The following is a 25,862-nucleotide window of genomic DNA, read 5'->3' on the forward strand; positions in this document are numbered from 1 at the left end:
CTTTCTGTTGTGATAAACACAGCAACGTACATGGACAAGCATGTGTCTCTGTGTAGTATGTTGGCTAAGAGTCTTTTGTGTATTACCTTGGAGTGGTAAAACTGGGTCATAACCTAACTCTGTTCTGCTTGTTTCTTAAATAAATACCTAAAGATTTGTTTCTTCTACTTACATATTTTTGTGTGTTTGTGTCTGTGTGAGTGCTCATGTACAGGTGGGTGGGGTGAGTGCTCCAGGTAGAAGAGAGCCTCCCACGTCCTCCTCTGCTACTCTCTCTAGCTGAACCTGCAGCTCATGTTGTCTCAGCTGGGTCATCCTCTGCCCCACCCCCTTGAAGGTGTGTTTATGGGCTTGTGGAGGATGTTCAGCTTGTCCTGTAGATACTGGGATCCAAATTCCAGTCCTCATGACTGAATAGCAAGCCTTCTTTTTTGTTGTTTTAGTTTGTTTCTGTTTCCCTGTGTAGTCCTGGATGTCCTGGAACTCGCTCTGTAGACCAAGCTGGCCTTGAATTCACAGAGATCCTCCTGCCTCTGCCTCCCAGGTGCTGGAATTGAAGGTGTGCACCACCACCACCCTGCCAGCAAGCTTTCCTAGCTGAGGACATTTCTCTAGCCTACCACCCCTTTTTTTGAGGAACTTCCACACTGACTTGGAAGCTTTTAAAAATAGCTAATAACATTCCTTGTTAGCTGTGTATTATTTCTATGTTTGTGTATAGGGCATGGGTTGTGTGTGCTCATGAGTGCACATGCCCACAAAACCCAGGAGAGGACATTAGATCTCCTGGAGCTAGAGTTACAGGCAGTTGTGAGCTGCTGATGTGGGTGCTGGGAACAAACTCAGACCCTCTGAGCTCTCAACAGCCCCATGTGTCATTTCTAAGCCGTTCTAGTTGGTGAACATGTTCATCTGAAAACTTATCTGCTATTATCAACAATGCATTTTCACATGTGTAAATTCGTTTGCATGCTAAATTCTTGGAAATGAAGTTTCTAGATCAGCGGGTACATGCATTTTAAAATGTAATAGCTGTTGCTAAGCTGCTGTCCTTCAAAGGTTACATGGTTGTGAGCAGTGGCTGAGAGCACGTTGTTCCCACAACCCTGCAGGGTTTATCTTATATCGTTTCATCCATGTCACTCTGGGTTCATTTGGGTCTTACCTGCACTTCCTTCTTCTCATGAGCACTTCATTTTATAGTGATTTTTATGTTGCATTATCACAGTAAAGTGCACAAATATTAGGCATGGAAGTCAATTAAATTATACACATATAGACACAGACACTGACATATAATCACAGTCCAGCTCAGTATATATAGAATATTTGTTTTTTTTCCCTTATTATCTTCCTTCCTTCCTTTCTGCCTTCCTTCCTTCTTTTTTTTTCTTTTTCAATTCAGAGTTTCTCTATGTAACAGCTCTGGCTGTCCTGGAACTTGCTTTGTAGACCAGGCTGGCCTCAAACTCACAGAGATCCACCTGCCTCTACCTCCTGAGTACTGGGATTAAAGGCATGCACCACTGCCCAGCATGTCTTCAGTTTCCTTAAATTCATAGTATTCATGAGATTGCTTCATATAATTGAGTCTCTTGGTAATAATTTTGTTATTATAACCCCAGTTATATCAGTATCTCACAGTTCAGTCAGCTGTTTTGTGGATGGAAATAGATCATTTCCAGATTTTGATGTACACCTACCTCAAGTGTACTTACCCCCACACAAATACACATGCACATAACTAAAAATAATAAAAGTAAAACTTTAAAACTGACTCTACATGTTTTTGTTGAAATATTGTATTTATGATTACTTAATACAGTTTTAAAAAACAAAGCCAGTTGATATTGAAAAGATTTCAAAATAGTGGTTGTGTTCTATGAATAATTGAGCCTCTCTGAGCTCGTTAGATTGTGATTAGTCTATATGAAGTGTAGATGCTTTTCTTTATGTGAAGTTTAAATTGAACCTATAAAGATTAATTAAATACATTTCATTTTTTAAAATAAAGTTTCATGACTTATACAGGTTTTGTATCTGGATTGAACAAAGATGGAATCGAAGCGAAATTACAAGGTTAGATATATTTCCTTCTATTAGCTCTATATATTATATAAATTTTTAGGAAAAATGTCAGTTACTAAAGAAATACAGATATGTAAATTACTTTTAAAAGTAAACTTATCTGGATAAAAAATGTTGAATTGTTTGCTTTCCATCACAAACTTGGCATGTGTAGCTTTTCTATATTTGTTGAATAATTCTGTTAGAATATCTGCCCATATATATATAATATAGTAACTTGGCTTATTTGGGCTTTGTCATTAAAATTATCCTGATCTTTGAAAACATTGCTAATAAACACTTTATTTTTCTTTCTAACCTTAATTTTAATTTAAAATATAATCCTAGATTTATTGTGGAGTTCTCATCCAAATCTGTGCAATATTTCCTTTTCAAATTTCAACTTTTTGAAATTTAACTTTAATATTTTATTATCTGTCTTTAACTATAAAATGCAATAAGCACTTATAATTAAATATTAATATGTCTTCATTGTGTTAATACTTTCAGTAAAAGCAATAAATTTTTGATCTACTAAAATATTAATTTTAATTTGTTCTCTGAATATTTGTATATAAAAATAAAAATGCAGAGATAAGGATAAATAACAAATTGTCTCACTTGAAGAATAAACACATTGCTGGGTGTGGTGCGTATACTTGTAATCCTGGTGCTCAAAAAGGTGCAGGAGGAGGACGGCAGGCGTGAGCTCCAGACAGACAGGCCTGCATGGTGAGACCCTGTCTCAGCAGTAGAGAAGAGCCAGTATGGCATTTAACATGCAGTAGTCACGTGTACTTATCATGCTGCCGTGAAAATGTTTATTAAGTAGTTCTTTTATTCTCTGGCACCATTTTGTAATTGAAAATTTAAAATTAAATAGTACATTAATGATAATGATAATTGCACATAAGAAATCAGATAGGTAAAATTATATCTTTCTCTGTTCTGATAACTTGAGTGTTTAATTTTCTGTTAAGTTAGCAAATCACTGTTAATATTTGCCTTATTTTCCATTATCAGTTGATACAGTGAGTTGTCAGTATAGAGGAGTATGTATTGTATACATTAATAAAAAGATATAGTTATAGGAGAGGAAAATAGTTTTTGTTTCTCATTCATTGCAAAGCCCATGGACAATTTCCCTATAACAAAAGGTTGAAACATAATAAATTTTTTAATCAAAGTTTTGCATGCCATGGGAGCCTCTGAAAGTGAAGACCTCCAGACCTGGGGGAAATTGTCCTCTTTTGCTGACTGATGAAAGAAGTGGACATCTGTGATGTCACATGACTGAGTAAACAGCCATCATCGTGTTGATAAGCATGGGAGAACATGCCCTGCTGTGCGTGCTTAGACTCTGCTTGGCCTCTCTGTGTGAAGTCTCTTCCCTCAGACGTGGAGTAATCTCTGGAATGAAGGTTCTGTGAACGTCTCTGAGGACAGAGCTGCTCTGTGACTCTTTGTGGGATGTCAGGGTAGCCGTTCTGAGACGTCTCAGTCATCCTTCGAAGGATGCTGGGCGTAGTGTTTTCTGACAGTTCCCTTGGAGTCTGCCTCAGGTCTCAGGATGGACAGAGCCACAGGGTAGGCTACTTCCTAAATGATTATGATTCTTGGTCAGTAGCCTCTAAGAATTACAACAGAGGTTTTCTTACATATATTTCAAGGGTTTTTTTTCTTTTTAAAAGACTTCAGCTCTTCCAGAGCAGTTATGCTATAGCATACCTATTTAATAGTAAATTCTATTTTCATGTCTTCCTTATTTTACTAAACTTAAAATGTGTTTTCTATAATTGAACAGAATTGTGTTTGAAGAATCTGAAAGATTTATCATCACTGGACTTAATAAAGATGGATGAAGATGTTTATTTCAAACCAACAGGTATTTTTCCTTATGATGTCATTGAGTTTAATGCTTGCTAAGACTAAAATTTAGACAACAGTAAATAGACTATCATTATTTTTAGCTGTAAGGCATCAGTTCATGCAAGTTCCTTTTGAAACTACAACTTCTTGACACAGGATTGATCTCACTGATTCTGGTGACTCTCAGCTGAAGATTTGAGTCTGTAGGCCAGTTATAACTAATAAATTCCTCTGCCCCTTGAGTGCACAGCCATGGATTATCTGAGTGGCGTCGCCTTTCCCATCACAGGTTTGTTGACCGAGGGTCTGTGAGCTTCGTGCTTTATGCTGGGAGACTCAGTAACTCCAGCCTTTCTCACTCTCTGTGGCCTTTGTCCTGCAGGCACAAGGCGGGACCACTCTGCTTCTGGCAGTGCTTGCCTAAGGTGCACTGTGTGAGTTCACTGTAGCCTTGCTTCTAAAGACACACATGTACTTTGCACGGCTCATGATGTCACCCCATGGCACACTTACACACAGCCTTAAAATACCCCAGATCTGAGACTGTTGTATGTTACACAATGTTTTATATGTACAAAATTTTATTCTCTTATAAAATAATTAAATTATGGAAAAGAAAGACTTCCAATATCTTGAAAAGGGGGAGGCTCCAGGAGGTCATGCCTATTTTATGCTAACTTTACAAGTCCTTCTCGCCCAGGCTGTGTCTCTGTTTAAAGCCTTCAGTCTGCCAAGACACTACGTGTTCACGAGCTCTCTCCCCCTCTCTGTCTCCTCTCAGCCTTTCTCTTTTGTTCTCAGCTTAGTTTTGTTCAGTATTTAAGGAAAAGAATGAGGGGAAGTGTTTCACAGTTTTTAGGATTTAGATCTAGAACTGATTATGGAGGAAAATACTGACTTTATTATTATAATTAATCATTGTAAGGAAAAGTGTATGGAAATTTTTTTATAAAATTCAGAATCTATTTACTTTTGGCATTTATCCTTCTATTTTTAATGAATATTTTACGTATTTGTGGCCATTTCCTAGAAATGTGGAGTTTGTGTCATGCTTCATTTATAGTCAGTGTAAAGTTAGAGTCTAAAACAGTTTGCTGCCAAGTCTCAGCCTTGTGTTTTAAACCTTTCTGTTACAAGGGAGAGGGCCCTTTTGTTTGTCCTGCCCGCCCAACTAGCTTACACCCAAAATAACCACACAGAAACTGTATTCATTAAAACACTGCTTGGCCCATTAGCTCTAGTTTCTTATTGGCTAATTCTTACACCTTAATTTAACACATTTCTATTAATGTGTGTATCGCCACGTGACTGTGGCTTACTGGAAAGATTCTAACCAGCATTCGTCTCAGGCAGGAGATCCATGGTGTCTCTCTGACTCTGTTCTTCTTTCCAGCATTCAGTTCTGTCTTCTCCACCTACCTAAGTTCTGCCCTATCAGGCCCAAAGCAGTTTCTTTATTCATTAGCCAATGAAACCAACACATGAACAGAATGTCACTCTGTTGACATGCCAAAAATTCCCTTCTTCAGGAAAACCTGTGGGTCACATACACTTCTAACCGTTCCCTTGAAACCTGTGGCTCACATACACTCCTAACCGTTCCCTTGAAACCTGTGGCTCACACACACTCCTAACCGTTCCCTTGAAACCTGTGGCTCACATACACTCCTAACCGTTCCCTTGAAACCTGTGGCTCACATACACTCCTAACCGTTCCCTTGAAACCTGTGGCTCACACACACTCCTAACTGTTCCCTTGAAACCTGTGGCTCACACACTCCTAACCGTTCCCTTGAAACCTGTGGCTCACATACACTCCTAACCGTTCCCTTGAAGCCAAGTGTGCTGCTGCTTTTTCCAGCTCCTTTCTGCATGCTTGTAAGGACTGGATTCTTTGAGATCTTCTGAACAATAATTAGATTTATTTCATTCTATCAGTTCCTCTTACCTGCTGCATTCATCCCCCTCCTCCTAACTTCCCTACTGTTTTATTTCCAAAACAAGTTATTCTGAAGCTCCAATTTAACTAAAAATATTGCTCAAGAATTGTAAGTAAGCCTGTTATTTTACAAATCTGATCCAAATTTTGAACTCCTTTAAATAGCCATAAAAGCTCCTTATGGCCCCTCTAGTTTATTATCTATCATTTCTTAATTTTAAAAATTAGGCAACATTTACCAAGCATTAGGCACTACAAACAAATTTTGAGGTATGTACTTTTGTCACTCAGTATATTAAGAAAAGTGCGCACTATCTTCTGCCATGTACTAAATGGAGACTCAGGCCAGGCCAGCTGCCCGGAGCTCATGATGATCATCAAGCCATAGCCCTTTCTAAAGCAGGCACAGATAGTCGTCTTCATTCCTCTGGTTTGATAAATCTTGATTCTCCCTAAGATAATGGCTTTGTTTCCTCTCTGCCAGGTCATATTAATCACTTTAAAAGTCCTGCTTAAAACTCATATTTCCTATTAGGTTATCTCATACTGACCTGGATTTTGTTCTCTGTCTTACCTGTGGTTATATCTAAGGTTCATAGATTGTGTTTTCTACATTTTTGAGGGTATCTTCGCTCAGGGGTTTATGATATTTTGTTTATGCCATAACAAATAAAGCTTTCCTAAAGATCAGAGTGCAGAACTAAGCCACTAGATGCCATAGAGGTCAGGTACTGATGGCATGCACGTACCTTTAATCCCAGCATTCAAGAAACAAAGGCAGCGGGATCTCGTGAGTTCAAGGCCACCCTGGTCTGCATGAGATTGAATATGTGTAAAAGAGAAACAGAGCTCAAACATGGGTGATCCCAGCACTTGGGATTCCATGCCTTTAATCCAAGCACTAGGGAGGTGAAGACAGGAGTGAGATGGCTGGACAGAGAGAGGAATATAAGGTGGGAGGAGACAGGAGCTCAGAGCAGTCTGAGGACAGGATCACCCCTTCTGTCTGAGCATTGATAGAGGTAAGAACTCTAGTGGCTGCCGCTCTACTTCTCTGTCCTTCAGCTTTTACCCCTTGATGGCTGACTCTGAGTTTTTATTTAGAATTCATGCAATACAGGGGTCATTACAAGCACACAGCGCCCACTAAGTAGGTGTTAAGGAAATACTTGTTTAACTGATTGATGTGGGATTTCCCTTGGTATGCTGTGATTACCATTGATAAATAAAAAAACTGATTTGGACCTACAGCAGAGCTATAAGAAAACAGAGCTGTGTGGGGGAAACTAAGCTGAATGCTGGGAGAGAGAAGGTGCGGTCAGAGAGAAGCCATGTAGCCCTGCCTGAGCCAGATGGAATGTTGTAGGAGCTGCGGGCTGCTTTCCTGCCACCCAGCTCCCAGCTGCCTTGTTAGCTTATGCCCCGAAATAACAACACACAAATTGTATTTTTTTAAACACTGCTTGGCCCATTAACTCTAGCCCTTACAGGCTAATTCTCATATCCCAATCAACCCATCTCTAATAATCTGTGTAGCATCTGTCTTACCGGGAAAGATTCAGCATGTCTGACCTGACAGCTTGCTTCATGGCGTCTGGCTCTGAGAGGAGCTGCATGATTTCTGAGCTCGCTTCCTCTTCCTCCCAGCATTCTGTTCTGTTTACTCCACCTATCTAAATTTTAACCTATCAGGGCCAAGGCAGTTTCTTTATTTAACCAATGACCTTCCTCCATCATTTCCCCTTTTTCTGTTTAAACAAAAAGGAAAGGCTTTAACTTTAACATAGCAAAATTACATATAACAAAACAGTTATCAAGTAAAAATTACAATATTTACATCTATTTTATCTTTTTTCATAACTAAGGAAAACAATAACTATCTATATATTCTTTAACTCCATCAAAGACTCCAGAAGGATATAATATTAAATGAGAAGTAAGCAACTTACAAAACTCTAGAAATTACAGAGATATCTCACTGCCTGGACAGTCACCCAAAGTTCCTCTGCACCATTGGGGCATCCATCTTTGGCCTACAGTCCCATAGTTTCCAGCAGATATTTCCATGAAGCAGGAAATTTCAAAGGCCGTCAGTCACTATCTGTTGTGTCCTGCAGAATGTCTCGCAGACTCCTTCATGAATCAGGAACCCTGAAAGATCATCTCACCTTTAGGCAAGTTCAGTAGTCCTCTCTCTGCGGGTTCTCTGTGTCCAGTTTATGCAACAGTCCAGGCAAGAGCAGTTTCTTGCCCAAATGGCTATCAAACTCCATAAGGTGCCTCTTTGATGCCAATCTTCTTCTTGAAGTAGATTGGTGCTGCCAGGAGCAGACGTGTCTCATTGTCATGAAAAGCCCTAAGTTATTAAAACATTTAAAATGCCATATTCTATAATCTTTTAAAGATATGAAGAATGCCTATCTAAAATATATCTATGTACATCTAGAAAACCTTAACTAACATGACTACAAACTTGACTATTATGATTATATATTAACAACCTATATACATTACATTTTTAAATGAACTACACAATCACAATACCTTAATCAAGAGCAGAAATACATATACATATAACAAAATTGACCTTAAAATCCATACCAATGCAAATTATTCATATCTATATAATATCCTCCTTTAAATGTAAAAGAACATTTATAAACAATATTTGGGAACATGGGCACAGTTTTTTCTCTCCAAACTGCTTCCTGCTGAATGGGGCATCATTAATTAGGTCTTTCATGGTATAACCTGTGTGCTAGTTTAATCTCAGTTGGCAGTTGAGCAAAGCAATTTTTTGAGGGTGTTCACAGCAACCTTTCAGGAGGACGTGGTCTATCATAACATATTGGGATAGATGCAATCCACAGGGTCACATCCTCTGTGAAAACAAAAGAAGAATCTCTTTTCCAAAGCATCATATCCTTAGATCCAAATTCTGAAGTCAAGGTATTTTCAAAATCTCTACGTTGGATTAGTTCAGCAACATTTATAAACAAATATCTTTTAGCAGCTCTTGCTCCTTCCTCAGCATTCAAACAATTCAAAGAGAGCACAATAGCATACAGTATCAAAATTCTATGTTTATTTTCCATCTTTGTACGGCTTCATTTTAACTCTATTTTGTTTATTTTTACTTTTATTTTATATTCTCTGTATATCTTTGTCCTGGAATAACACTGTAGACCAGGCTGTCCTTGAACTCTCAGAGATCCACCTGTCTCTGCCTCCTAGGCATTGGGATTAAAGGTGTACACTACTACACCTTGAACTCACAGAGATCTGTTTGTCTCTGCCTTCTAGGCACTGGGATTAAAGGCGTGTGCTACCACACCCAACTACTCTCTTTCTTCCTTTTTTTTTGTTACTTTAAGAACTTTAACTTTTAGCCTGCATATATTTTTAACACACAGTAAACCATTTAGAAATTTTCTTTGTCTTTGAATCTCTCTTTACTGTATGTCTCTCTTTTTCTGACCACACGAGCCTTTAAATTACTGAGCAATATTGGTAGGACTAAAGCTGTTGCTTTGGCGGCTGGATTCAGCCCATTCCTTAGTTTTCTAGCCTCATGGCGGAGATACAGGCTGTCGCCATGTTTATCGCCACAACTCTGGCATTTCAAGGTCCCTGCCAGCAAGCGAGCTTCAGCAGCCTGTGCTGGCAAACCGCACGAACTGCCTGCGTAAAAGAGTCAGAGTTTGCCCTGGCAGGACGGCCCAGAAAGTCGGCATTTTTAAACAGCGCAGCTTTTTTCCTGCTATGGCTGAAAACCGAAAAGCATGCGTTCAGCTTTTCGTCAACACCATTTAAGTGTTTCATGGCAGGACCTCTTAATGAGCTGCAGGGTTTTGCAGCTAAAGCTGAGTCAGGAAGCCTCTCTTAGATGAGAGCGCTTGCTTGCCTCTAGCAAGCAGAGTAGACCCAAGAAATTGTTGCTACCAAGAAAACATGCTTTACTCTTTCCCAAGCTTTCTCAGGCTTTCAGTGGATTCAACTGTCCACACGTCTGGGCACCATTCTGTTGTAATAGGAGCTGCGGGGCTGCGTCCCCAGCACCCCGGCCGCCTGGCTAGCTTATGCCCCGAAATAACAACACACAAATTGTATTCATTTAAACACTGGTTGGCCCATTAACTTTAGCCCTTACAGGCTAATTCTCATATCCCGATCAACCCATCTCTAATAATCTGTGTAGCATCAGTCTTACCAGGAAAGATTCAGCATGTCTGACCTGTAGTACACACCTTTAATCCCAACAATGGAACTTTAGCCTGTAAGCCACAGCCACATGGCAATACACAGATTAATAGAAATGGGTTAAATTAATATGTAAGAGTAGCCAATAAGAAGCTAGAGCTAATGGGTTAAGCAGTGATTTAATTAATACAGTTTCTGTGTGATTATTTTGGTTCTGGGCAGCCGGGATGAACAAGCAGCCCCCTACAACAACTGATTTCTTAAAAAGCAAGTTGTTCAGCTAATGTGAAAATGTTTGTCTTTCCGTCTTTCCTAACAGAGGCAGGAAGACTAATGGCTTGGTACTATATTACATTCGAGACAGTGAAGAAGTTTTGTACAATCAGTGGAAAGGAAACTTTATCAGATTTAGTAAGTTTTCATTAGAAGTTAATAATTGTAGAACAAATGTAATATTGGAGAGACAACTGATTTATATATCTCCTATAGTTTAAAATTGAATGAGCAGAAAGGAAAAATGATTTAAATGGTTATTTTTCCCTTTGATCCTGAGTTAAGGAATATAATGCCTAAGAATATATTATATTGTCATTTGTGTTTCTTATCAAAGTTAAGAAAATTTATATACAAATAGGTGTGGCTACTACTCTGCAACTTAAAATTGACTTGGTAATGACGATTACCTCAGGAGTGCCTTCCTCATGTGGTATGTGATAAAGACTCCACGAGAGTATGACAGGCACGCTAGCAGACCTGCCGTGAGGGAGTGGCTGTGACTTCTAGCAGGACGGCGTGTTGCTGTGCTGCCCGTGTCTGCTGCCATCTGCCTGAGTGCAGCAGTAGCAGTGGAGATTGAGTGGTGATGGCCCAGGAAAAAAGAGCAGATTCTGGAAGATTCTGGAGAAAGAGACCAAGAAATAGATTGTGCTTACAAGTCAGCAGGACCAGGCTTGCAGCTACAGTAGAGGACAGACCGGGCATTCTGCTGGGTCCTTCCCCTGTTGCTGTTGCTGGAGACATGAGCATAAAGGAAAGGACTGGTAGAAGAAGATATTTGTTCTCAATTTTAAACCATGCTTTTCTATTTTAATTATCAATTAGTTACCACAATAAGGTTATTATATTAAAGACTGCACAGTAAGAAATCTGTTTATTGTTAGGAGTCATGTGAGCAAGCTTTGATGAAGTAAAAGGTTTGTATTTTTGGGTAAATATTCTTCTCTAAGAAGATTCAAGATTAACAAATATTCAGTATCAGCACCATCTGGCTGATCTTATTATGTGAGAGGTTTAGAGCATGTAGTCCCATCTCCCACTACCAGTCTACAATTCCAAATCTCTCCGCATGTGAAGCCTCTTTCCGTCACTAAATTATCGGAATGGCGGTTTGCCGGCTACGGGAGGTGCGGAGAGCAGTGAGGAGAGCAGCCTGCTCTGCGTGCCTCCCTCTGCACCACGTAGGACCCAGCAGATCTCCTTCAGCCTTGTAATCTGTCGGATGCCATCCTGATGCTGCTCACATTATATGCTAATGTCTAGCATTTAGAAGCTTCTAAGTGTTTGGTAGTGATTGAATTCTTGAAGAGGTAAGATATATAAAGCCGTCTTTTAAATTCTGCTTTGCTAATGAATAAACCTAGGGTGCCCCTTGGCAGCATGAAAAATAAGGAAATTCAGAGAAAGGGGCTAAGAAAAAGTTTAAAATGAATTTTTTTAAACTGGCAAATTCTTAAACCATAGATTTCGATGATAGCCAGCTGTAATGAGTTCCTGGACGTGCAGCTGAGGACGAGCGAGAAGAGAGCCCTGAACACTTTAAACAAAGACCCGAACCGGATCACCATCAGGTGGGAAGTCACACAGACTGGATGAAACTTCAGAGGCTCTGTTCAGTTAAATAACAAAAGCTCTCGTGTGTTTTTATTTGCAGATTTCCAATGGAAGGAAGGATTAAAACAAGAGAGATGAAAGTAAATTGGTAATGAAAATTTTCTAGCATCCTAAAATATTGTATACCTGTTCATATTTCATATGTATGAGGGTTTTTCTCCTCTCCTCCCCCATTTTTTTTGAGACAAAATCTGCATTAGTTCCAGCTGGTCTCAAAACTCAGTTTTCTACCATAGCCTAATGTAGCACAGTTAATAAAAACTCAGAGACAGAAATTGGGGTTCAACCTGAAGGTCAGAAAAGCAAAACAGCCAGCTACTGGCTCTTACCTCTACCCCAGTACAAAATGGCGATCCTGCCTCCAGGAATCTCAGATGAGACTGAGACTGGAGAGCTGTCTCCCCCGTTCTATAATCCTCTCTAGTTCTGGGACTGAGGGCGTGCGCCACTACTTACTGGTTTCTGTGGCAAGCTGGAGTGGCTATGTGGATCAGAGGTGTGTGCGACCATAGCCTGGTCTGTGGCTGTTTTACTTTTCTGATCCTCAGGAAAGCTTTGTTCATTAAAATACAAATGAAATGAAGTACATTTCCTCTTTCTGTCTAAAATAAAAAGAGGCTATAATAACATAAAGGATTATATACAATAAGTACAGTAACTATATACAATATATATAGGCAGTAACTACATCAACATGTCTAGTCCATTTGCCTCTGACAGACTCACAGAAATACTCCATTATCCTATCTTGTGAGTCCAAAGTCTTGTGCCTAATACTATAAATATTTAGTCTTCAACCCCCTCGGAGACCCAAGAAGGAAATAATACTAACTGAGTTAGCAGGAACTGCAACAAGCAAGCGACTTCCAAAAAATGTGAAGTAATGACAGAAACAGCTGGCTGCCTGGACAGTCACCCAAAGTTCCTCTGAAATGTTGGCTCCATCTTCAGCCTACAGGCCTTGCATATTCGACAGACTTTTCTGTGAAGCAGGATATCCCTCCTTGTCTTTACAATGTTTGACAGTCACTTTCTTTTGTGTCCTGCTTGTCTGATTAGGACAGCATATTGTCAACAGTTGAGGCAGGGACATTTTCTTGCACAGTGGCTTACTTTTACCACAAAGAAAGTAAGCTTCATCTTTGATGCCCATTATCTTAACTGACGTAGATTGGTGCTGCCAGGAGCAGTCATGTCTCATTGTCTTAAAAAAAAAAAAGGACCCTAGGGTTATCAAAACCTCTTAAATGCCATATTCTGTATATCTGTAGAAGTATTTGAAGATGACCTATCTATCTAAAATATATCTTTGTTTGATCTTGAAAACATACCTAATGTGACTGTAAGTTCAATTATAATAGGTGACTGATTATTAACCTGCATTTCCTTGTTATCCCAAACAGTTGGTAATAATAGCTTTCAAAGACGAGGAATTTGCATTACATAGTTATATGAGATATATAGGTACAATGCCTTGAACAAAAGTAGAAATATATGTACAGTATGTTCTAACAAAATTAATCTCAAATAGATATCAATATACAAAATTTGTATGCAATATAAAAACATCCAATCCAATGTAAAACATTTTAAACCAGTAAGGTTAATTTAGGTTGTAAGAGCTGATTAATAAGAAGCCTGAACTAACAGTCCAAACAGTTTATAATTAATATAAGCCTCTTCTTTGGGACTGAACGGCTGTGGGGCTGGGCAGGACAGAGACTTCAGTTTACAGCCTTCTGTGTGCCAGGATGGCTGGTAGGAGCTACCACGCCCAGCTTCTTCTGTTTTAAAGTGTATTTTCTTTTCTTTATTTTAAAAAATAATGTGTTTATAGAAAAATAAGAAGTCAGAATTTATATGTGAATTTAATTTCCAAGAACATTCAGACTTTAGTTAAAATAAATTGTGAGTCTGGGGATGTAAGTGAGTGGTAGAGTGCTTGCCTAGGTATTCCAAGTGGTAGAGTGCTTGCCTAGGTATTCCAAGTGGTAGAGTGCTTGCCTAGGTATTCCAAGTGGTAGAGTGCTTGCCTAGGTATTCCAAGTGGTAGAGTGCTTGCCTAGGTATTCCAAGTGGTAGAGTGCTTGCCTAGGTATTCCAAGTGGTAGAGTGCTTGCCTAGGTATTCCAAGTGGTAGAGTGCTTGCCTAGGTATTCCAAGTGGTAGAGTGCTTGCCTAGGTATTCCAAGTGGTAGAGTGCTTGCCTAGGTATTCCAAGGCCCTACCCTCAGCCCCACTATTGTGGAAGGGAAGAGCAGGGGAGAAAAGAAGGGGAGGAAAGACAGAGATATAAAGAAATAAATGAAAGGAAAAAATGTAATTAGACAAATCTCTTGCTGACAATCTGTTCTGCTGAGGGAAAGCAGACAGTAGAAAGACATGTGCTTTTGTTCATCAGGGTCTCCAGTGAGCATGCATGAAGCATGCGTGAGGATAGGCAGCATCAGAGAACAGCTAGCGCAGCCTGCTCAGTGGGAATGGGATTCCCGGAGAGAAAAGTGCATGGCTGACTGGGTGACCCTTCTGTCGAGGTGGGGAGTTTGTAGCTAAGGTTTGCTGTGACCTCTGCCTTCTGTCGAGGTGGGGAGTTTGTAGCTACGGTTTGCTGTGACCTCTGCCTTCTGTCGAGGTGGGGAGTTTGTAGCTAAGGTTTGCTGTGACCTTTGCCTTCTGTCGAGGTGGGGAGTTTGTAGCTAAGGTTTGCTGTGACCTCTGCCTTCTGTCGAGGTGGGGAGTTTGTAGCTACGGTTTGCTGTGACCTCTGCCTTCTGTCGAGGTGGGGAGTTTGTAACTAAGGTTTGCTGTGACCTCTGCCTTCTGTCGAGATGGGGAGTTTGTAACTAAGGTGTGCTGTGACCTCTGGCTTTTGCCCAGTTTGTAATTACAAATGCAGAGATTTACTTTTCTGCTATTAAAAGTGATTTCCTGGGTATTTAGGCATTGACACTTAGGTATTTTGATTTAAATGATGTATTCAAGGTAAAAAGCTTTTTGTTTGTCTTTGGCTTTTCTTTTTGTTTTAAGACTGAGTCTCTCTATGTAGCTTTGGCCGTCCTGGAACTTGCTATTTAGTCTAGATTGTTCTTGTACCTACAGAGAGCTGCCTGCCTCAGCCTCCCAAGTGCTAGAATAAAAGCTGTGCACCACCATGCCTGGCCAGTAAAATGATTTTTTAACTTAACTCAGTGAAGCCAGTTAACTCTGGAATTTTTTCTTCTTTAGCTATAGGAGGTCATTCTTTCTTAGGTACTTTTCAACCTCTTAGTCAATTTTATCTCCCAGATATTCAGAAAACAGCCTTCTCCCCGCAATTATTCATGCAGATCTATGGCTTGGAACTAAAGTTAATGTGGATTATCAACTGTATTTCTGCAACAATTCAAACAGCTTCAGAGATCTTAGAAATCATATGACCCAATCCTGTTATCGCACAAATGAAATGACATTCTGATAAGCAGTGACTTGGCCAGGAATGTGGCTGTGTGGGAAAGTAAGCCACAACTGGAGCTCTTGAATTGACGGGTTTTCCCAGTGTGCTCTGTTTCATCAGTTACTGAGTCAAATCAAGATTTCTTCCCACAGACATCTGTAGAATGCTTTTTTTTTTGTATTTGAAGTGCTTCCACCAACCCTGCCTTAAGTTAGACAACATATTCTTTTATATTAAGTTAGACAACATATTCTTTTATATTAAGTTAGATAATATATTCTTTTGTTTGAGGCAATGAACTTAAAAGTTGGTGGTTTTTTCCGTGGGAAACCTTACCCTCTCTCAGAATTGGGTGGGGGTAGGGGAGAAAGTAGAGGGTGCAGGAGGAAGGGAGGGAGTGGGAACTGGGATTAGTATGTAAAATGACAAAAGATAGTTTTTTTAATTAATTAACTAATTTAAAAAGTTGGTGACTCCACAATTAGTTTCACCCATATAAAATATGTATATATAATATACATATATATAATATTCTACTTTTGTGCATCTTACTTGAGTATAGGCAAGGAAAGAGTGTGTATGGTGGAATTAGTCTTCTCCTAATTCAGAGTTTATATAATGCATTCAGTAGATACTGGTGTCTGGTTTTATCACTTTCATGGCTTCCTTGTCCTTGCTTTAGTGAATTTCAGGTCTGTTCAAGTTCCTGAATGTTGTACACCCCTCTGTGCACTGCTCTGGTTACTGCGCCTTCCCTCTTCAACACTAGTTGCTTTCTTGAGCTTGGGTATTGGGTGCAGTGGTTCTAGGAGATGGCATGGCACCCTACACTGACGAATTCTAGCAATTTGTATTGGAACCATCGTGGTCTGGTACGTTGAAGCTAGTCCTCTCTGAATCAACACTTTATGAGTTAGTCGTTACTTAACTGCCATGCGCCTCCTTTACTTGAGATGGCAGAGGAACCACCTTGCTAGAGAGTGAGATTTCTCTTTCTACTGAAGACAACACAGGAAGTAAACTCCTATAACATTACTGTTTAAATTTTTTTTCTGAGACAGTCTCTCTGTGTAGCCCTGGACATCTTGGAGCTTGCTGCGTAGACCTGACTGGCCTCAAGCTCATAGAAATCCCCCTCGCTCCTACCCCTGCTTTACTGTTGCCAGTTTCGATATGGTTTCTAGCAGGCAAACATGATTTTGAAATGTTCTACTTATTAATGAAGTACTGTTATTAAATGTAAATTTTAATTTAGAAGTAGTTTATGCCATTAATTTTACTCATATCCTACATTTGTGTCTGTAGATAGCTTTACAAGGACATCCCTGCAGTGTTGAAAACACCTCATTCAGTACTTCATCCATTTTTTGCTAAATACTTTAAATTTTTGAGACAGTGAGAAATTGGCTGAATAAAAAGTGTGAGAAGCTAACAAGAACTGAATTTTGTGAGGTTGGGAAAGGGAAGTCAAAAGTGACCTCCAACGTAGTGACATAAACAGAATCCCATAGCACCATACAAATCAAAGCAGAGCGAAGTCCTGAGGAACGCTTCAGCAGTCATGCCGAGTCCTGTGCAGTAACGTTTCAGGGAAATAATGAACTGTCTTCTCCCTAGTCTCATACAGGCTCAGCTGGGATGCATTCCTATACAAGATTTTACTTTGACACAAGATACCTCGAAGATTTTCAGAAGTGGCTCACGAATTGTAAGATGTATGTTGAATCATTAATGGATTTTCATTTTTCTCAGTAAATTAATATAGTATATTTAATATTGGAAATTTTGTTTTAGGGTTGTCAGATTTTGTGGCTTGCCAGGAAAAGAAGTTTGCTGTGCTTTTAAACAGTGTGATTTTAGCTAAATGCTTTAAGTGTAAGCTTTGGGAAAACTCTCGACATGTATCTAAACAGCTGGATAAAATCGGTAGGTACTCAAGACAGACAGGCTGTTTGTCATTGTCTGTAGTTTCTTCTATATTTTACTATTAATATTACTTTATGATGGTTATAGAACTTAAGGAAAACATGCCTGTATAAAGTACTGTGCTTATATTTGAAAACTAGAATGTTATTTGTTCTTGCTTAAATGATTACCAATGAGAGCTGGTGAGATGGCTCCATGGGCAAAGGTGCTTGCTCCCAAGCCTGGCGACCTGAGTGCCGTCCTCCAGACCTCATGGTGCAAGGAGAGCCTGCTTCTCTGCCTCAGCCTCTGTGTTTCACACATGCACACACACACACGTAAATAAACAAATGCAAAACAGTCAATTATGCTGAGTGGTGGTGCAGGCCTTTAATCCCAGCACAGGCAGGTGAATCTCAGTGAGTTCAAGGCCAGCCTGGTCTACAAAGTGAGTTCCAGGACACAGAAAAACCCTGTCTTGAAAACCAAGAGAGAGAGAGAGAAAGAGAGAGAGAGAGAAACCAATTAAGTGCAAAAATATATGAGAAATCTAATCTTGTTCTTCTATTGACAGTGCACTGTGTTTTAATGATTAGGTAATATATGACATTATCTCTCACTTCTGAGTAATAATTTACTGTTTCCTTAGTGACAAGATACAAAACTTTCAAGAACAAACCCAGGTCTTGTGTAGTCTAGAAAATTATGCCATTTATTTGACTTTTTTTTCTGTTTTCAGAAACAGCAGGATATTAGTGCCCATCTTAGTGGTTCTGCAGACAGGAGGTTACTCTGTTTCTGTTTTCAGAAACAGCAGGATATTAGTGCCCATCTTAGTGTTTCTGCAGACAGGAGGTTACTCTGTTTCTGCTTTCAGAAACAGCAGGATATTAGTGCCCATCTTAGTGGTTCTGCAGACAGGAGGTTACTCTGTTTCTGTTTTCAGAAACAGCAGGATATTAGTGCCCATCTTAGTGGTTCTGCAGACAGGAGGTCACTCTGTTTCTGTTTTCAGAAACAGCAGGATATTAGTGCCCATTTTAGTGTTTCTGCAGACAGGAGGTCACTCTGTTTCTGTTAGAACCCAGTGTAGGGTGTGCTGTAACATGCTACAATGTGCTTGTCATAAAGCTGGATCAGACTGAAGATTGACAGCCTCATTGGTCTTGTGATTGTATATGTGTCTTGGGAAGATTAAAAATGGAAATTATATAATGGAAGCTGGGTGTGGTGGTGCGCTCCTATAATCATGCCATTCAAGATATAGACCAAGAATACAGGAGTTCAAGGCCAGCACTGGTTATAAGTAAGTTTAAGGACGGCCTGGACTATTAATTCGTGAGACCCCTGTCTCAGAACCAACCGAAGAGCTGGGCATTGTGGTGCACGCCCTAGCCCTATCACGTTGGCAGAAACAGGCAGTTCTCTGAGTCTGAGGCATCCTGATTTATGGAGGAAGTTTCAGGAAAACCCCAATAAACAAAACAAAACAAAAACCTAACTAAACAAAGTATTATGTGATGGATCTTTAGGGATTTCATTCAGTTGGTTTGGGTGGGGTGCCAAAGGCGGGGGAGTCAAGATCAGACCAAGGGCACAAGCTACACAAGCAATCTACCACTGAGCCACAACCCTACCCCCTGTCCTGTTGTTTTTGATTGAATATGTAGTTAAGACTGCTTTGGGGAATTTGTGATCCTTCTGGCTCAGTCTCCTGAGGGTTGGAATTACAAGCATTCGCTATCACAAGACTTTTTTTTAAAAAAAAAATTTATTTTCTTTATATTTTAATGTATGCATAGGTGCCCACAATTATTACAGACGAGAGGGCCAGATATTGTAGAGCGGGAGTTACAGGCACTTGTGAGCCGTCTGCCATGGCGCTGGAAACCAAACACAGGTCTTCTGGAAGAGCAGTACTGGCTCTTCACAGACAAATTCCCTTAACTACAACTTTGTTATTTGAGCAGAGATCTCCAACTGCTTTTTTTTAATCCCACTGTTTTTTTTTTCTTTTTTTGAAACAAGGTCTTACTATATAGCTCTAGCTGTCTTATACCTCACTACATAGACCAGGCTGGCCTCTAACTCACAGAATCTGCCCGCCTCTGCCTCTTCACTGCCGGGATTAGGAGTGGAAGTGAGCCACCATGCTCTGCAAGTTCTACTTACTGATTTCTATGAAATTCACAGTCAGTGAGGGTGACAGAACTGGGATAGTGGCGGTGTTAGCTGCTGAGAGTAGGTGGAAATAGAAATCCCTGTTGGGGATTCAGTGTATTAGCTGCGTTTCTCTGCTGAGTCCATCAGAAAGGAGGAGATTGCTTAGGCTCGTGGTGTGATGGGATAAACTCCATCATGGGGCAGACCAGGGCAGCAGAATGTGGTGGGGCTCCTCACACTGCGTCTGCAGTCAGGAGGCGAGAGAAGTGACTCCTGGTGCCTGGGTTGCTGGCTTTTCTCCCTTTTCATTCAGTTCAGGACCCTGGCCTTGGTGACAGACCCACTGCATTCAGAGGGGTTTTCCTTCATCAGCTGACCCTCTCTGGTGTTACCCTCGTCAACATGCACATAGATGTGTTTGCTAGGCGGTGTTTGTTTTATTTTGTTATTTTGTATGTTGGGAGTGTTTTGCTTGTATGTATGCCTGTATACCACATGCATTCAGTGCCCTCCTGGAGGACAGGAGAGGGTGTTGGATCCCCTGGGACTGGGATTACAGGTGGTTGTGAACAGCCAAGTGGGTGCTGAGGATTGGAACCCCTGGAAGAGCCATTGCTCCAGCTCCTCCCCCCAGCTCCTCCCCCAGTTCCTCCCTCTAGTTCCTCCCCCCCCCAGCTCCTCCCTCCAGTTCCTCCCCCTCAGCTCCTCCCTCCAGCTCCTCCCCTAGCTCCTCCCTCCAGCCCCTCCCCCAGATCCTCCCTCCAGTTCCCACCCCCCAGCTTCTCCCTCCAGTTCCTCCCCGTCAGCTCCTCCCTCCAGCTCCTCCCCCAGTTCCTCCCTCCAGTTCCTCCCCTCAGCTCCTCCCCCAGTTCCTCCCTCCAGTTCCTCCCCCCCAGCTCCTCCCTCCAGTTCCTCCCCCCCAGCTCCTCTTCCCCAGCTCCTCCCCCTGCTCCCCCCTCCAGCCCCTCCCCCCAGCTCCTCCTGGTGGTTCTTACTCTAGTCAATCACGGTGAAAATGGCCCATCACACTGAAGGCCAGGCAAACTAAATGTCCCAGTCATCTATAAAGATAGGCATTCTAACCTGGGAAGGAAGTTCCATACAAGATTTAGAAAACAGCATCTTATAGAAAATTTTGAAAGTAGTTCAAGGCATCTAATAAGTTTTATTCTGCTAAATTACTGTTTTTGGCTTTCTAGAGAACTGTTAGCCTGGGTGTCTGTTGTATTCAGTCTTTCCAGATTAATGAAAAACCAGTCTGCTTTCACACATGTAGTGGTATTTCAATTGTATAGATAAAACTGCCTGAAGATCTGAGAGTAAAACAGCCCTACTGGCCAGCCTTACAGACCAGGTTATGGTAACACACACCTTTAATCCCAGGAGCCACCCTAGTTGCCATAGAAATCGGGTGATGCATGCCTTCAATCCCAACCCTAGCGAGGAATATAAGACGGGCGGGGCAGGGTGAGGTGAGACAGCTCTCAACACAGTCTCACACACATGAATCGGTACTATTGAACATAAAAGAGAAAGTAGCTCTAAAACCAAACTTGAAAGAAGCAAGGAGTATGAAGAAGGAGTTGCTTATACTAGAAAGTGACTGAAAAGTTAGAGTAAGGAATGAGATGTCTGTCACACCTTCAGCAGTAACGCATGCTTAGATCAGTAGGCCTTGTTTGGAATCTCTTTAAATAGGATTCATGTAAATTTATTGTAAAACATGAATTTAAAATTATAGGTTCTGAAGGTGTAAACAGGTGAAGTAGTCCGAAGTAACATGGACTTAATGTGTGTAAGGAGCAGAGAAAAGGAAATATGACCCAAGAATACTCAGCAAGAGCGAGGAACAGGGAATCATGTGGAGGCGCTCAGCCTAGGAAATCCAGCTCCAGAAGCAGAGTTGACGCTTGATTCTGAATGCATCAGAGGTTATGCAGGGACATAAACCGTAACTTCAGCACATGGTCTTTGGAGGACACACTCAACAGTACACAGACTACAGCTGTTGGATATTTAACTAAATGTTTTTAAAATATTTTTTATTTAAATTTTTTAAAATTTTGCATAATAACCCCTCCCTCCCCTTCCTCTGCCCCTCCCCACATCCTCCCATCCCACCCCATCCACTCCTCAGAGAAGATAAGGGCTCCCTTGGGGAGCGAATAAAGTCTGTACACCAGGTAGAGGCAGGATCAAGCCCCTTCACCCTATATCAGAGCTGAGCAAGGTATCCTACCACAGGGAAAGGGCTCCAAAAAGCCAGGTCATGCACCCAGGACAAGTCTTGACTTAATGTTTTTTTTTAATTGTTTTTTAAATTTATTTATTTATTAAGGATTTCTGCCTTCTCGCCACCGCCTCCCATTTCCCTCCCCCTCCCCCGATCAAGTCCCTCTCCCTCATCAGCTCAAAGAGCAATCAGGGTTCCCTGACCTGTGGGAAGTCCAAGGACCGCCCACCTCCATCCAGGTCTAGTAAGGTGAGCATCCAAACTGCCTAGGCTCCCCCAAAGCCAGTATGTGCAGTAGGATCAAAAACCCATTGCCATTGTTCTTGAGTTCTCAGTAGTCCTCATTGTCCGCTATGTTCAGCAAGTCCGGTTTTATCCCATGCTTTTTCAGACCCAGGCCAGCTGGCCTTGGTGAATTCCCGATAGAACATCCCCATTGTCTCAGTGTATGGGTGCACCCCTTGCGGTCCTGAGTTCCTTGCTCGTGCTCCCTCTCCTTCTGCTCCTGATTTGGACCTTGAGATTTCTGTCCGGTGTTCCAATGTGGGTCGACTTAATGTTTTTTTGTTTTTGTTTTTGTTTTTTCGAGATTACTTAACAGTTAATTTTTGCAGCCCTGGGGATTGACACGAGGGTCCTATATATTCTAGGTAACTGCTCTACCACTGAGTACATACCTAGCTAAAAAAGTTTTTATTCATGTAGTTGCTGAAGTTTCTATTTCATTTAAAATAGCTTAAAATCACTCTTTGGTTAATTTTCCACAGGTATATCATTGTCAAATACCATGGTAAATGCAGGTTTGACTTCCTTTAAAAAAATAGAAGAAGCAAATGCAAGAGAAATTGAACTGGTATGTAGTATTCTCTGTTCCTAGTGTTACTGGGTTCTATTTAAATTCCAAACCCCACTGTGTATGTCTTTATTTCTATTAAATTTATTTGTTTGGGCGATGACTCTGTCAGTGGAGTACATGTACACAGGCCCGAAGATCCAGGTTCAGAGCTCAGCACCCATGTCAGAAACTGGACCTAGGAGCACACACCTGTAACTCCAGCTCTAAGAGGTGAAAACAGGGCAGCCTGGTCTTGCTGCTCCTGTGGCTGGAGGAGTCAGCAGGCACCAGTCCTCCTGAGACAAAGGTGGTGAGCAGTGCAGCGATAGCCAGTGCTGACCTCTGCTCTTCTCACACTGCACAGACTCTTGGTGCTACATCACACACACAAATATTTTCTTCTTCATTGTAAGCATTTCAGTTGCTGGTGTTTGGGGTGGGTGACAAACCTGATTAAGCCTGTGAGTTCTAAGAAATATTTCAATGAGAGTTTTAAGTGTTTGTGGTAAGAATATAATGATATAATATGTTTAGATTTTAAGTAGACTTCCGCCTTTCGGAACCCTGATAAAAGAAGCTGTGATGTATCTACCAAAGTATGAGCTTGAAGTGGAGCAGGTGAATATTCTCTTTCTTAAATATTCTGTCTCCTTAAAAGTAAAGCTTCCCATGGCTAAAATTGAAGCTGGGTATGAATAGTAAGATTATTTTAAAGTTTTTTATACTTGTTATTTTTTTTTTAAGATTTCTAGATACAGTGACACCAAGGCCGAGATATTGGTGACTGTTGTATTAAGAAACTTTGAGCAGCTACAGACCAAAAGAACAGCACCAGACTCTCACTACACTACCTTAATCATAGGCGATGCAGATAATCAAGTCGTTTTTAAGCACAAAATTATGTGAGTGATTATGAAATGCTTAATTAATTTTATTTTTAAGTATATTGTACATGAAACTTTTACTGTAAGATACAATAATTAGATCATCACATAATCAGCTAAATTACAGTTCCCTGATGTTAGAATAGCAAGTGTTCCATTTGTCTGTTGAGGAGGGTCAACGCTAACTTTAGGTCTCTATTTAGAACTAGATGAAGAAATTATAAAATTTGTCACCATGGAGGGATTGGTAACAAGAGAACAGATGCCCCCGGGGCCTTTCTGATTTGCTGTTCTTCTTCTCTTTATGGCCTGACTCCTCTTTGAATACAGTCTTCTACTTAACTGAGAATATAGCCTCTATCTGTAGATTCTATCTCCAGATTAACATGTAAACAGCTCCTGTAACTCATTTTACCTAGTTCCTCTAGTGGGCCTTTTGTAATTTTTACTTCAGCGTCTTCTAAATATTATTTTTCTCTCACAATGTAAATCTCAAGATGTCAGTTTCTGTCATCGCCAGTCCTTTTTTAGTACTTAGTAGGCCACAAATGGTGATTTACTTAATATTTGTATGAGATAGGTGCTATCATAATTCACATTTTGTAGAGGAAGAAACTGTAGCTAGTTGATAATAAAGTCCAGATTGACCCTGCCTGAGCTCACGGTATCACTACAGCGCTAAGTTAGGAATGGCAGAGCCTGTACGACTGGAATCTGCTAGCTGTCAGGATGCAGGAGGATCCATGATGATTTCTAAGGGGCTGAGCAGTAGGATGCTCTTCTCAGTCACTGCTCTCCCATAACCAGCCTCACACACTTAGAACTTTGTACAAATCCTTCATCCTGGGGACTACGAGAATGAATTAAGCTCACTAATTTTTTCTTGTCTGTGTCAATATTAAATATAAACTATTTCGAATTCAATTTAAAAGATTGTTGAAGTTGTTTCTCACAAATAAATATAACTTATGCACAATCAAATTAAAGAAGCAACTCGTGTCTTAGTAATAACAACTGTGTATTTTTGTTTGGCCTCAAATGAGTTGGTGCAGCTTGGGATCAACAACTGTTAAACAATTAGCTCCGTTGTCAGGTGTAGCTTATGCCTGTAATCCCAGCTGGTGGAAGGGGAGAATGCAAGAGGATCCGCACTTCCAGGTCATTCTGTGTGAGGAGTGAACAACGATCCATTGACAACTCTTCCTCCTCACAACTTGGTGGAAGTCCCAGTGGTCGTTTACTGCTACTGCAGATCTGTCTTAGAACAGCTCAGCCCTGAATCAGTAGATTAGTTCATTTAGGGTTTGCGTCGTGTTAAAGTTGACATTACTGTTTTTCAGGGATTCTGTTTTGTTAAAAAATGGAAATTGGGCTAAAAAAATTGATGTGAAGAGAGCTCTTATATCTGAAGATCTTAGCATTAATCTAATTAGTTCTGATTATGGTAAGTTAATTGACAATACAAAAATGTGACAGCATTTAAAATTATTTCCTTTATGCTAGCCGATACAGAAAAATAATAAAACTAATATACTTACTGTGAATAAGCGTTAAGGGAAATTTCATATACTTAGGTAACATAATTCAATTTTCTTTATTCACTTAAAGACCTTTGTTTTCTAATATAATTAAATTTCAATTATAGCATTTAAAAATGTTATTAAGATAAATGTACATATTTTCTTTATCATATTTTAATCTTTTCAAAAATATTGAAATTTCCTGTACTTCTTACCTGTAGTGCTACAATAATAAGGGATATAAATTAAAATAAATAACCTCATGTAAAGACTTAATATGATTTTAATAAGCATTTGCATGCATCTTTTTCTCTTTCTAGTTGGTCTTGATATTCAGCAGAAATTTACAGTCTTTTATTTAGGCCCCAGGAGGTGTGTAAATCAAACAGTTATGCAAGGAAGGTTAGAAACAGACATTTCTCATCCCAAGCACTCAAACAGAGCTGCTGCAGCGGTGTACAATGAAGGTAAACAGCACTATTCATTTCTGCTTTCCATTACATCAGTGTGGCCTGGAGGGGTGTGACCATAGGATCACTCTCTCAATTGCTGGTCTCTGGGATTGCGTATTTAGGCTTCAGATAATAACAACATACTAATAGTATATAGTAGTAATTATCTGTTATGATTAATATTTTTCAAATTGAGATGTTAGTTGAGCAATACATTATTTGATCAGTCTTTATATATATTATCCATTTTCATGTGTATTTCACTTTTTGGGTCATTCTCTGGGGAGGATGGTGATGTATGGGAGTCCTCAGACTTGATGAAGCAGACCAGAGTGAAAATGAATTTAGCTTTTTACCAGGAGTAATTTTAAACATACATAAAGTGTGTAATGAACTCCTGGATACTCAATAGCTACCTTAAACAAGAATCAAGTCATAGCTTTTACTGTGTACCTAATGTCTTGTTCAGTTT

At 40.3% G+C, this 25,862-nt stretch overlaps 1 protein-coding gene across 2 annotated transcripts in view; it reads left to right on the forward strand.

The window, feature by feature from the left end:
* The window catches only part of Hfm1 (helicase for meiosis 1), a 79,792-nt gene that overhangs the window by 26,104 nt on the left and 27,826 nt on the right, over positions 1–25,862 (forward strand). Inside the window, exons 18-29 of one of the 2 annotated variants that reach the window (XM_075943348.1) lie at positions 2,032–2,079; positions 3,872–3,952; positions 10,395–10,486; positions 11,816–11,922; positions 12,006–12,053; positions 17,016–17,113; positions 17,193–17,324; positions 22,467–22,552; positions 23,069–23,152; positions 23,279–23,436; positions 24,759–24,862; positions 25,259–25,405. In XM_075943348.1, the coding sequence (XP_075799463.1) occupies positions 2,032–2,079; positions 3,872–3,952; positions 10,395–10,486; positions 11,816–11,922; positions 12,006–12,053; positions 17,016–17,113; positions 17,193–17,324; positions 22,467–22,552; positions 23,069–23,152; positions 23,279–23,436; positions 24,759–24,862; positions 25,259–25,405 (1,185 nt within the window). Of the gene's footprint in view, positions 1–2,031; positions 2,080–3,871; positions 3,953–10,394; positions 10,487–11,815; positions 11,923–12,005; positions 12,054–17,015; positions 17,114–17,192; positions 17,325–22,466; positions 22,553–23,068; positions 23,153–23,278; positions 23,437–24,758; positions 24,863–25,258; positions 25,406–25,862 lie in introns of those variants that run through there. The other variant, XM_075943347.1, reaches the window with a different exon arrangement.

The sequence above is a fragment of the Microtus pennsylvanicus genome, chromosome 12 (assembly GCF_037038515.1).
Source record: "Microtus pennsylvanicus isolate mMicPen1 chromosome 12, mMicPen1.hap1, whole genome shotgun sequence".
NCBI lineage: Eukaryota > Metazoa > Chordata > Mammalia > Rodentia > Cricetidae > Microtus > Microtus pennsylvanicus.